This window comes from Photinus pyralis, unplaced genomic scaffold (genome assembly GCF_008802855.1).
Source record: "Photinus pyralis isolate 1611_PpyrPB1 unplaced genomic scaffold, Ppyr1.3 Ppyr1.4_LG5, whole genome shotgun sequence".
Lineage (NCBI taxonomy): Eukaryota > Metazoa > Arthropoda > Insecta > Coleoptera > Lampyridae > Photinus > Photinus pyralis.
This window is the reverse complement of record NW_022170596.1, coordinates 45,513,704-45,527,087: the sequence shown is the minus strand read 5'-3', so window position 1 is coordinate 45,527,087 and position 13,384 is coordinate 45,513,704. Positions and strand designations below refer to the sequence as shown.

Here is a 13,384-nt window from a genome sequence, read left to right as displayed (position 1 = left end):
TTGGTACTAGGACAAAAAGTATCCACTTTTTGTACAGTTGCCATGGTGAAAGCGATTAATCCGCAAAACGTCCATTTTACGTACCGAACACTGTCACAAAATAGTGTCTTATTCAGGTGGTTGGAGAAAAAAACATTTTTTTAAACAAAAGCAAACATACAAAAATCCTATGACGAGGATCAGCGTTGGACGAAGGTTTAACGGGACACGGCGTTTAATGTATGCCTTTATGGTATTATTTGGTAGGAATTACGAGTTCCTCGTTTTAGCGTCGAATTTTAAACGAGACTGTTATGCTTTCTCCCAATCGTCCGATCGCTCGCCGGTCGCAGGCTTCATGTGCATGGATTTTAAAAGAGAACGGGTGGACCGATTGTGCGATTAAATTTTGCAGATGGATTGTTTGTAGTTCGGAATTCGTGAATTGACAATGTAGGCCAAAAAATAACGAAGACCCTTTTGACATCTCTGTTAGTTATGAACCGAATTGCATGAAATTTTGTATGTAGACACCTCGAATAAAAGTAAAAAGAATACTGAACCAAAAAATGTGTTTTGACTTTTTTTATTGGTTAAAATTATATAAAATTTTGTGTGTAGGCACCTCGAATAAAAGTAAAAGTATAATGCCATTGGATGCATGAATCTATCACTAATGCAAGTATACTCAGGACACGAAGTCGCGAAATATCAAGTTTAGTTCTCAAAAGGACTGATTTTTTTGTTAAAATTTAGGCAAATGGACACAAAAATCATAGAAACTAAGATTTTTGACGGAACTTTTAAATCTGTCTTCTAGTTAAAAAATAGAGTGTAGTAAACTAAAAAAGGGTGATTCTTACCAGTTAATTCCTGGATAGCTGTAAACAATGTTCACTTTGTTTTATACTCGGTTTTATACCTATCTATCTAATAAATTAAAGGAATTTAGAGTGGTGTCACGTCTGAATCTCACTAACAATGAGATAAAAAGAAAAAACTTCAAATTTCTTTATTGTGATGTTACACGAAAAGTTTCTCAATTTTCCAGGAACTAAATTTCTGAAAAATCCTATTTTTAGTGGAGTACCTATCTATAAGTAGATATTCGAAAACCAAATGCATTTCAGATTACCTGCTGGAAAAATGGGCGGTGGTAAACGCTGCAGCGTAGCGAGCTGTAAAAGTCAAGATGAGAAAAACGGAGATTTATCTTTTTTTTCGTTTCCCAAAGACTCACAAAGACAATCAGAATGGATCAACAAATGTAACAGGACAGACATTTTCAATCCACAATTTGCACGTATTTGCAGTTTACATTTCCTACCAATCCATTTCGAAAGAAATTTAAAAGCCGAGCTCCTTAATCTTCCGTGCAGAAAAAAATTAAAGCCAGACGGTAAGCTATAGTGTGCCGAATTGTTCAAAATTATCTTATAACTTTATTTTATAGCGATACCGACGCAGCTGTTGAAAACCAATGACAGTCCATTGGAAATTACTTCTAGGGAAGAAAAGGTACCAGCAAAACGAAGAAAATTAGGAAAATTATGAGTTAGAGTAGATAAATGTAAATGTTTGTTTATTATATTTAATTTAAAATAAGTAGGTATAAATCTTTCCATTCCATAAGAAAACCATACCTACTGATTTTATTGGTATCTAAGCGTATAACAATGTCCTACCTTCCAAAACATTCTCTAAACTTTTCCACTGTAGCCTCCCCATTAGTGTTATTCATTATAAATACCGCAGGTCACTTTGAGCGACTATCGATTATAAGTAGCGTCTTGGTAGGTTAGACTGGCGCGTTGTGCGCAACATTCGGGAGGTGGGCCTCCAGGGCACCGGTGTGAAAATATTGTTCTGTTGCTTGAACTCCAGAGGAACCCCGCAACCGATTCATAAAACGGTGGATTGCTTTTTCTTTAAGAATGGGTACCGCCATCATCGCGGCAACGCGATATAGAACCAGAGTTGCCTGGGACTGGGACTCTGTCTTCGCCACCATCGTCGTCTATGTGTAGCGAACATTCCAGAAATTTCGATAGACATCGAGGCGCCATGAAAGATTATTAATCGGTGATAAATAATGATGGCGGATGTGGCGTAATCATTCCGAGAGATATGACGTATTTGTTTGAGAACATTCTAGAAGAACTCGAAAGTTTTCGGAAGCGTTCGGATATTTCGAGAAAGAGGGGGCGTTTGCTATATAAGCAGATCGACTGTTAACGGGACCTAAATTTGTTTGACAGGATGGCTCTGCATGTAATTTTTTCCCAAATGTTACCAACTGCAAGTATAACGCGAGTCAAAATAACAGTGCTGGATTGGAGGACCTCTAAGATCATCATACCTGTTTAGCACCTAAACGTGTTCGATTTGTTTCAATTGCGAGTTTTAGATAATACTCGTATCAATCTTTGAGAGCGAAAAGTCATCAGGGACTAGATCCACGTCTCGTGGTTTAACGCTTGGATGAAAAATAACTGGATGGCTAGCAAAGTCGTGTGCGTTTTGTGAAACGAAATTTGACACACGTCAATGTTCCGAGATTTAATTTTAAGTGTTTATGTAAATTTGTGTGCGTTAGTTGTGCTACTTTTACATAATTAATTAAAAATGAGACGGTGACGTTGTTTCGTAAAAAAATGTGATGCAGTTTATAACCTTCAAAACAAGGAGGTTGTAATGTTCCTAGGGGTCTATCAAGCCGACACTGAAAACGTTGACTTACCCTATACTTACCGTTGGCAACTCTGGCAAGAACTACTAGCAGAGCCACCTACTTTTCAAGTCGAAACGATGGACGTTCCGCGGCACTGTTGAGTTTGGATGGCAGTCGGCTCGATATGGGTGGCACGAATGAACTCCTACGTTGTGTAATCGGTTCTTTATGTGTTGGGACGTGAGACATAATCGGTAAGGGAATTAAATAAAAGACAGAACTTTTGTGCATAAGAAATGACAAGAACAAATAAATATATTACGCACACACAAGACCATGCCAGGGAAACCTTCTACGGGACTAAAACCCCGGCATAGGCCACACAAATACATGAAATAAATCACCTACAGCAATAAAGGCAAGAGAAAATACACATAAATAAAACATCTCAAATTATATGATAAAAATCAGATAATCAAATCATAGGCAATTAAACAAGTTCATAAAAACAAAATACATAAGACATCATAGATGCAGTGGAAAACATGATAAATCAATTCAAAAACACATCAAAATACCTGTACGATCAATTGAGATAACACAACTCGTAAAATAATAAATTGCATGTACATAGGAAACATCAAAATGGTGTGGCTCGACTCCAACCTTCATTAACATAATTTAATTTAACACGAAAAGTACATGTGAGAATGCAAATAGCAAGTGTTCATGTGAAAATCGATTATCGCTCAAGCAGAACATATTTTAAATAGAGGAAATGTTAATGAGAGGGCCCCCACTCGTATTGCTAAGATGTTAAGAACTACAATCCGCACGAGACGAGTAGGCAACAGATACAGCGAAAGATCGAACTGCATTAGGTACCTACTTACTCCACGGAGACAGAATGACCCACTCGCACACACAAACATCGAAACATCAAATAAAAGAGCCCCGTATAGCTAACGCACAAGAACTGCAGCGCCACGAATCAGAAAGTAACAGATACAGCGAACAATCAAACGTATTAAGTACTTACTTAACGGAATAGTTACGCATCGATCGGACAGAGCAACATCGCACTGGTAATCAACTCTCGTGAATAGCAGAAATAAATACTTAATTAAACAAAATAATGACATAATCATCTGTACAGTATAACACACACGATTCATCTAACGGTACTCAAAACCAAGGCATGGAGTACGCCATGATTCAGATTATCGTAGTTTATGCAAAATCAGCAAAATGTAAATAGTATCAAATTGTGGCAAGAAATTCAATGATTAAATCGCTAGTATGTACAAGGAAGGAATAAAATGGTTACTACCTGTAAATACACCTTCAAAACAACAACACCAAAATAATCAAGAAATAAAAAAAAAAAACGGGAAAGCGTATGCCTTCCGTCGACCTCGTCGCCATCTTCTTCATTCTCCCCTAGCTTCGTTACCAAAATCCCCTAGTATTCGGCATCTGCGCAAAACGGTCGTTGGTTATATACAGAGCATATTATATTTTTGTTTCAGATGTAAACGTGTGTTGCCTAACCATCAGGGTGGATTATCACACGTTAAAACAGAAACGTTTTTCGCGTAAGTAAAAGGCTAATTCGGTTCCTTCAATTTTCCCAAATACATCAAATGAAAATAGTTTCTCCGACCAAGAACAAGTTGAAGAAATTACATTAGATGAAAATGTAAACAGATGTAAACACTTTCGCTGGTCATCAAAATATGAATCTTAATCGTTGTGTAACACCCTCACCGTCATGTTATACACGTTATCCTGGAGATTGCGTAGACGCTGCAATAAACATGTATATTTTTTAAATAAAAGCTTATTCCACGATCTATTGGTATCATTATCCAAAAATTACATCTACTTCAAATTTATTTATTATATAAATTAATTCATCAGGTATAAAGTTAAACAGTTATCGTATTAATATTTTGTGTGGATATACTTGCCCTTGCAAATTTCAAATTTAGCGCCTCAGATTTAGTTCCATGTTTAGTCATACCCAGTGATGGTGCTGCAGATGTTGGCTTCAAGTTTTATATTAGCTATTACCCGACGCTATCAGTTCAGGTTTTAATGGTTGAAGATTTAACGTCGATTTTAGTGCTCTTTTTGGTAAGGTTTTCCACCCAACCCCTATATACTCGGTACTTAAAAACAAAATACGTACTAAATATTTGTCATGTCATAATTTGAAAGCTGACGCCAAAAATTTCTTGTAAGGATTTGTGTGCAATTTTGAAACAATGTGCAAAAATCAAAAGGCAACTCTAAATGCTGGCAATGAAGGTGCTTCTCGAACGAGGGGCGATTTGCCCGAGCAATGCCAGGAAACGAAAATAAGTGAAACTCCCGCGACAAATTCTATTGTTAACGCGAAATCAAACATCTCTAACGAATGCCGATTCACGTCTAAAAGTATTTCCCAGAATCAAATTGAAGAAACTGTCGCGAAAAATCCAAAACGTTTAAAGGGTGGTATGGCAAAAATGTACTTGTTGTAAACCAGAACGAGTTACGTTTTTTCTCTACTAGGATATGCCGAAGATCGTACTGTCCAGCAAGCTGAGGTAGTTAAGTACTTTTCAGGCGGACCACCTGTTTATACCTTTGCGGATGAGATATGGCGGAAAGGTCTGGAGAAAAAGCAGGAAAAATATCGAGAAAATCTCAGGACGTTGCAAATTGAAAATAAGAAGTTTATGAAAAGGCAAGGTAGGTAATACGTTCTAGAGCACTGTCTTTTTCTTTGACTTCATTTAAAAGCCTCTTGATGACAACAAGGTAGAATCAAGATTAGATCCAGATCGAATTGTTTCGTAAGGTTATGTTGGTTCATCTTTTTCTATATTTTTTGGTATAATTCTCCACATGGCGTTCTATAGTTTGTATCGTAGTGCAAACAGCGTTTTGTTTCAAGTTGCCGCGGGTCACAATGAACTTATGGCATTGGTGGGCCCCGATTGGTTCCAAGAACTTTCCCCAAACCAACTAAAAGCGGCAGATAACTTAAAAAATTGTATTCTCAAAGATAAAAGGTACAAATGCATTACCTACACCAAGGATAATATTGGAGAGCTTGGCCTGGTACTTCGACCAAATCAACGGCATATAAAGAAAGCATTAAATAACTGCTGCGAATGTCCAGTGGAATTTTTATTAATTTTGTACCAACTAATGAACCAGAAACGTAAGTTGGCTTCCGATTAGTCCAACCATTGAATAAAAATTTTATTCAATGGTCCAACTTACTCTGTGATAAATTTCAGGTACCGAATACTCTATCAACGATCGTCTGCTTTTGTCTGCGGTTGCGCATTTAACAATGAGAGAGACGCTTAAGGAGTTACACATTCGCATACCGTCGCCTCCACGCTCGCCAAGAAAACGAAACCCAGTGCTCGAGCAACCACCAAAACCTCGCTATAAATCTCCATATTTGGCAACCTTCGATTTTGTTCCATGTCCTAGAAAGTACACAGGAGTGTACAAAAATAAACACGTACAACACCCGGAGAGCCCATATTTTGCTTATATCACCGAATTGGTACCTTTTTAATCTCAAAATGTTTTAAGTAGGTAACATGCATAATTTTAGAAGCAAGAGAGAGCATTTGAAAATAACGAGAAAAGGAAGACGTATATCCAGAGAAAACGTATGTTACGATTGCGCGATGTGCGATTTCATATTGTGTTGCAGAATCCGGCATAACAGTGGACCAACAAAAGGAAATAGTGGCGGAATTAAAGTCCGCCCAGAAGATATACGAATCGTTGGTAGATTTCGAACCCGTCCCGTACCTACTAAAACCATCTATTTACATTCCTTGCGATCATGTAGCGAAGCTTCCGGAAGAGTTGGCGATGGGACACGAAGAAACCGAGCTAGAGCAAAAGGATTTGTCAATTCCAATCGCGTTCGAAGACCCCCCATGTGATGAATTATGTGGGGTGGAGGAGCAACAGATAGAACCTGAAAAGATTACGAGTGAGGTTTTGATCGTTCCAGACGAATCAATTGAGCAGCCGAAGAGCGTGCCGGAAGGTGAAATGTTGGTGGTTGCAAGGGTACCCTCACTTGGTTGCACTTGCAAAGAAGACGTGGAAGAAAGCATTAAGACTAACCTATGCCAGTGCGCACAGTGCACTGCCCGCAGGCAGGAATTGTCTACTGGAACTTGTAAGTGTATGGCGGTGTATGAAACGAAATTGCAAATTTATGAAAAATTGAAGCAAAGGTTTGATGCCCAACAAGGTTTGATATCGATGCCAAAGCCATATGTGGTAGGCGGTATTACTTACACCTACGATGGGCAGCCAGTGTATATGTTGTCAGGGGTTGCTCCAGAGCTAGAATGCTGTTGTGCAGCAATTCAACGAGATCAACTTCTGGAAGAGCAAAGACGCGCAAATATGCCTACCATTCCTTTAGGAAAGCAAAAATATGTCATATCCGGAGTACAATCAACAGACAAAGGGAACGTCTTTGTAGTATCAAGCGCTGTTCCCACAGAAGATTGCACATGCATGAAGCTTTTCAAAGCATACCAAGAACGACACGTTCAATGTTTGGAAGTCTACCAAAAGTACTTAGAGAAGATGCGGATAGACGTTCACGAGTATATGTTGGAAATGACAAATGATCCCAGGTTTCAAGAAGAAATTACAAATGATCCCAGGGCTCAAGAAGAACTTACAAATGATCCCAGGTTTCAAGAAGCTGAACTACCCGCGGTAATGCTAGCCACTTGTCCAGTCGAATTATGTAATTGATTTTAGATAGAGGAACAAGTTGAGGATTCCAAACCTGAAGACCAAACGACGATGCAAATGTGCTCGACTGTAAGATCAACCATTGTAAATGGGGGCGAAGATGTTCAACTCGCAATCGAAAGTGGTGCTGCAAACGTGCCTAAATGCGAGTGCGGAGGTGAAGATCCGTGCAGTAATTCAATCATTTACCTGACGGGGGATGCTATACAAGCTACATGCATCTGCACTAAGCCGCCACCGGTTTGCGACGAGGCCTGTGGAAAAATTGAGGACGAACCAGAAAGCGATTCCGAAATGTCAGATTTATATAGGTTTATCATTTTAAACAAAATGCCGTCGAATTACGACGATCAGATGAACATCCTAAAGGTGACAGCCCAACTAAACATCATTAGCTCAAAGTTAAATTTAGACAGCACTTCGTATAATGGCGGACGATGGGTTTCCCCTAGCAAAATTGCCCGACAGTTGGAGTTTGCCGATCTTCAGGTTGTGGATGGACATGCGGTGTCGCAGATATTGGACACAAGAGGACCGTTTAACTTTTTATGAGGAAAGTATGCGCCATTGGAACCACTTGATTTACTGCGATAGAAGCATTACGGCAGGAGCTAGATTGGACATGTCTACACAAAAAGCAAGGCAGTACACTTGGGCGCACGCTTATAGTGTCCGGAAAATTGTACGTTGCGATGCCGTAAGTTTTTGGTATGCTTATTTTTGCAATGATTTGTAGGCCGCTACCAAGGAGAATATTTACTATCGTCAAGTGAAACAGGTGGCAATCAACGAAGCTCGGGAGTTTTTTCCTTCTACTTTTTCGTACGAGTTGCCCACCCCTAATTTTCGAGATTGTTTTTTTGCTTATGCTCCTGCTAAAGAAGACGATTGCACTTATTTTAGGCCTTGGTTTTCTCATGAATTTAAAAAGAAATAATCAAAATGTTTGGTTAATAATTAATTAATAATTACTGTGTATCTGATTCGTTTTCACGTTACTATTGGATCTAAGACGTCCAACGATGGTCACAACGTTCACCAATCTGGATTTGGTCATAAGGTTTACTACTTAATTTAGGTGACCTTTAGGTGAATATATCTCCCACCGCCACCGGTGTAAATCCGAACATCCAATTCTTCGTTTCCTTTTTGTCATAACGTCCACTTTGGTCACAATCTCCAGGAATTCGCATGAAACATTACGACCCGAGGTAGTGGGGGACATGACTATCAGATTGAATGGCGAAGAAACAAAAACACGAAATAATCATTACAATACCTCCACAAATGAAAAAGTTCCAAGATTTTAAATTTGCGCTTGGAAAAAGAATTTAGTTTCAGCATGTGACGTCACTTGACTTATCGACGTCACTACGGGAGGGGAAAACCTAGTTCTAGTACATCATTGGTGGATGAGTAGGATGGTGTCTGATGAATCATCGCTTTCAGACCACAGGCACATTTTTTTCGAATTAAATCTGGCATCTCGCTGCAGGTCATCTAGGTTTAGGAATTCCCTATCCACTGACTGGGGACGGCTGTGTGACGAAACTGTCAGAGCGGTTCGACGAGCCACCTTTGCTCTGTCGGAAAGCAGAGCAGGTGAAAGAGGGCGTCGCATTAGTAAACGACGCCTATGAAGACAGCTGTAAACTGCGGACTTTTCAAGAAACGAACACCTTGGTGGAACTCAGACTTTGGATAGGATCGCAAGGAGGATCGCGTTTATCAACACCACGTTCGATTCTATTAGTGAAGCTGCTGCTGAAGGATGGCATTGATATGGTTCGATCGTAAGATGGATCCGGGCCATGTGCGGAAGCAGAGTCATTATATCGTCAATCGGGACAACGGAGATGAGCTCCTCGGTCATTAGAGAGGATGTCCACAGGGTGGAGTGTTGTCTCTACTGTTGTGGTGCCTGGTGCTAGACGGGTTCCTCCGCACTCTGAAGGAAGATGGATCGTATACATAAGGATATGCGGAGGATCTCGCGATCGTCATAACTCGAAAGTTTCCGAACACCGTAAAAGAGGTCATGCAGAGGTGATGCAGTAGCCATGGCCGTTAACCCGGAAAAGACCGAGGTTGCTCCATTTAGGAAGAGAAGAAGAGCTGACCTTGATGGGCTCACTCTTCGAGGACGTCAACTGCGTCTGAGCAGGTCATCATAAACTCCCGCTGGACCGGTAAGGGGGTACATTGAGCGAATACGCAAAAAGATCATATTTCTATGGGCATGTAGAAGGGCTTATGACTGTACCGGGTAACCCAATAAGATTGTTCCTCGACCATATCTCGAGAACCGTTCGTTATATGACTTAGGAGTAAAAAAATTATTGGGTAAATCGGTCATGAAGAATCGCTGGAAAATATTTTCAAGTTTTAAAATTGACCAACAGGGGGCGTAACTGCCATCTTAAATTTTAAAACTGGATTTTCTTTAAATTTCGCATAAACTAAAAAAATTGTTTTCACATTTTTAAAGAGAACCAGTTTATCTATCATTTTCATAAAAACAAAAACTCAGTTATTTCAAAAACAAAGATGGTGTGGGGCGTTCGATTGTTTTTGCAATAACTTGCTTTAACTTCTCAACCGTTTGACCGATTTTAACAAATTTGGTATGGTTGAAAAGAGCATTCCTTGGACAATGAGAATCAAAAATATAGTAAATTTAGTTGAATCCTTCTCCGCCAGGGGGTTAGTTTTGACACTATGACTCAAAACCCTAAAAAAATAAAACAAGTTAAAAAGTAATCGTAAACGATTTACATAAAGCGCATTTCCACTTGCATTCATTTCCCATTTGTAAGATGCAACTTCTGTTAAAATCGTAAAAATCCGCCCACAAATATGAAAGATAGCGTTGCACATGGGCAATCCATTGTTGACGTGCTACTTCAATTTCAGTTTATGCGAAGAATTTTATTTCAATGCTTTTCTAAATAAGAAAGTTGGAACTGCGCATGCACAAACCTAAATTTTAAAACTAATGTTAGATTTTCCTTTGTTCCAAGCGCCTAAGTATCAAATTTCACTTAAATAGTTCCATAGATAAAAAAAAGTTGGCACTGCGCATGCGCAAAATAAAATTTTGAAACTGGCGCTAGATTTTCCTTTATTCCAAGTGCCTATGTATCAAATTTCATTTAAATTCTTCCATAAATAAAAAAGTTGGCACTGCGCATGCGCAAAACCAAATTTTGAAATTGGCGTTTGATTTTCCTTTATCCCAAGTGCCTATGTATCAAATTTCGTTTAAATTCTTCCAAAAATAAAAAAGTTGGCACTGCGCATGCGCAAAACCAAATTTTGAAATTGGCGTTTGATTTTCCTTTATTCGAAGTGCCTATGTATCAAATTTCATTTAAATTCTTCCATAAATAAATAAGTTGTTGGCACTGCGCATGCGCAAAACTAAATTTTGAAATTGGCGTTTGATTTTCCTTTAGCCCAAGTGCCTCTGTATCAAATTTCGTTTAAATTCTTCCATAAATAAAAAAGTGGCACTGCGCATGCGCAAAACCAAATTTTGAAATTGGCGTTTGATTTTCCTTTATTCGAAGTGCTTATGTATCAAATTTCGTTTAAATTCTTCCATAAATAAAAAATTTGGCACTGCGCATGCGCAAAACCAAATTTTGAAATTGGCGTTTGATTTTCCTTTATTCCAAGTGCCTATGTATCAAATTTCATTCAAATACTTTTGCAATTCGGTTTATAAATGGTCGAGATGCGAAAAGGGCACTGTGAATTTTGAATCGATTCGATCCAACTTTTGGCATTGCGTATTATATGGCTAAATCTATGCCCATATTGAATTTCATGCAATTCAGTTCATAACTAACGGAGATGTAAAAGCGATCGGACATTTCTAAACAAAGTTATCGTTCACACGGACAGATAGAGGGACAGACAGACAAAGAACAGACGGAGAGACCAACCGGCAGGCGACAGATAGCAATGCAAAATTATAAACGATCTCTAGGATCGTTAATAAACGGCAAAAGTGTAAAATTATGGAACATGTAAAAAACGGTTTTTTTTTTTTTACAATAACTTTTTTTGTAAGCGGTACAGAAAAAATTCCTTCCTTGGTGCAAGACTCGACACCATAACGAACCAAATAGCGAAAAAAGTAGAACAATAGCTCTTAAGATAAAAAACTAGTAGCGTCGCAAAGTTAGCGGACGGACGGACGGACGGACGGACGGACAAAGTGGCCACAATAGCGCATTTTTTTTTTATTTTTGTGGAAATGCGCTAAAAATAGGAGGCCGAAAAAATGTTACAATAACTAAACGATTGAAAATAATGAATAGCAACATGGAGAGTTATAGAAAGGGACAATACGCATACACGAGAGGAAAAGAAAGGTCGGTAATACATTACGTCTTAGTAAATGAAAAAGGAATGGAAGAAGTAAAAGCATTCATAAGGGGATCACCTGTCGGTAGAGATAGTTTGAAAAGGGAAAATAACTCGAGCAAAAGAGGTACAGTTATCATGGATAAAATATACCCGTGAAGAATTACAGAAGCAGGCTGGGGAATTGGGAAAAAGAGGAATGTGAGAAGACGGAGGAAGAGTGGTATACGGTGAAAGAGGGCGTTAAAAATGCAATTCCATAGAAACCGACGATGGTGTACAAAAGAGAAAATAGATACAGAACAATAATAAAACGAAAGGGGGGGATAAATGAGAACGAGTTAAGAGAACAAACAGAAAAAAAGACAGAAACACGAAGAAGAAGTCAAGAGATTCAAAACAGGAAATTGTTTCTAAAAATTGATTAATTAAGAAAGGGGAAAATGTAGTTTGATGGGAAGAAATAGAAATAGAGGATTGGAAGAAACACTTTATGAATGTGCTAAAAGGAAAACCGAAGAGATAGAGGAACTAATAGGAGAAGCGACAAAATAGATGACAAATATCACATGGAAGCTATCGTGGAATTACCACTATGACGACAGTGGATAGATTGTAGACGATGGTGCTAAGTGAGAGATTGGAATGGGAAATAGAGGAAAATGAGCTACTGGAGAAAAAACTGGAATTAAAATAGGGAGAGTAACCATGTAGAGCTATATATCGATCCTACATGCACTGGTGGAACAAAAACCAAAAAAAGAGAGGAGAAAAGATCGCACTATCAACTTATGAACCTAAAGGCGACGTTTCATATGGTCTTAAGAAGACAGATATAGAAAATTAGGGAGAGAAGGGTAGAACTAAGGAGCAGAATGAAGGAGTTATACGGAGAGATATAAGGGTAAAAGGGGAGCAACCAAACAATATCCTAGCCAGCCTAAAATTAACCTCAAAATTGCGTCTTGTGATGGAGGAAAAAAATTTTTTTTAACCTATAAACCTATAAAAAAATTCAGCAACAAAGAGAAACAATATGAAATTCGCGTGTAACCAAAAAATGCCGACAGGACGAGGGGAACGAGCTCCGACCGCCCTTTTTTAAATGTGATCCAATACTCGCATATTTAATAGTCCTGGACGTTGTTACGAAAATTCCAGGAAGTAGCCAGCTTCAGAACTTCACCCCCAGCTACACCCATCAACTGCATTATTGTCACAACAAACGTTTTTTATCGTATTTTAAACTTTCCCTTTTCCTCTATATCACGCTTATCCACTTTCATCCTTGGTCTATTGTGCGTGCCCCAGTGTCTTCCTTCGAGGGATACAGTTTGTCAATAAATCTTGAGATCCTCTCCAGCGGCAGTGCCCTGATCTGCTTAGGTGCTATTACAGCCTCGCGCAGGTTCTGTGATCTCTGTCTCACACAAGCAAATGGTATCTTCCGCTGTCTTTTCCTCCTCGAAGCAGAGAGGCGACATGTTTTATTCTCATGATATCTCAGTGCCCACTGACCAGGCCTATATATGACCTTCTGCTGAGTGCTAGCAATGAGCTGGTTTTAGT

The 13,384-nt window shown here is 38.9% G+C and overlaps 1 protein-coding gene across 1 annotated transcript; it reads left to right on the top strand.

The window, feature by feature from the left end:
• Positions 1-7,479: 7,479 nt before the first annotated feature.
• Positions 7,480-8,396, top strand: LOC116170257. The gene is made up of 3 exons (XM_031486505.1): positions 7,480-7,813; positions 7,857-8,126; positions 8,181-8,396. The coding sequence occupies exons 1-3, from the start codon at positions 7,496-7,498 to the stop codon at positions 8,379-8,381; spliced, it is 789 nt and encodes a 262-aa protein (XP_031342365.1). The 5' UTR covers positions 7,480-7,495; the 3' UTR covers positions 8,382-8,396.
• The last annotated feature ends 4,988 nt before the right edge of the window (positions 8,397-13,384 follow it).

What these genes read in the sequence shown, in the direction of transcription:
- LOC116170257 (XM_031486505.1), top strand. Translation starts at nt 7,496, where the DNA reads ATGCAAATGTGCTCGACTGTAAGATCAACCATTGTAAATGGGGGCGAA. An exon ending in ATCAGATGAACATCCTAAAG is followed by an intron (nt 7,814 to 7,856) that starts GTGACAGCCCAA and finishes AGTTAAATTTAG; the next exon opens with ACAGCACTTCGTATAATGGC. An exon ending in CTTATAGTGTCCGGAAAATT is followed by an intron (nt 8,127 to 8,180) that starts GTACGTTGCGAT and finishes AATGATTTGTAG; the next exon opens with GCCGCTACCAAGGAGAATAT.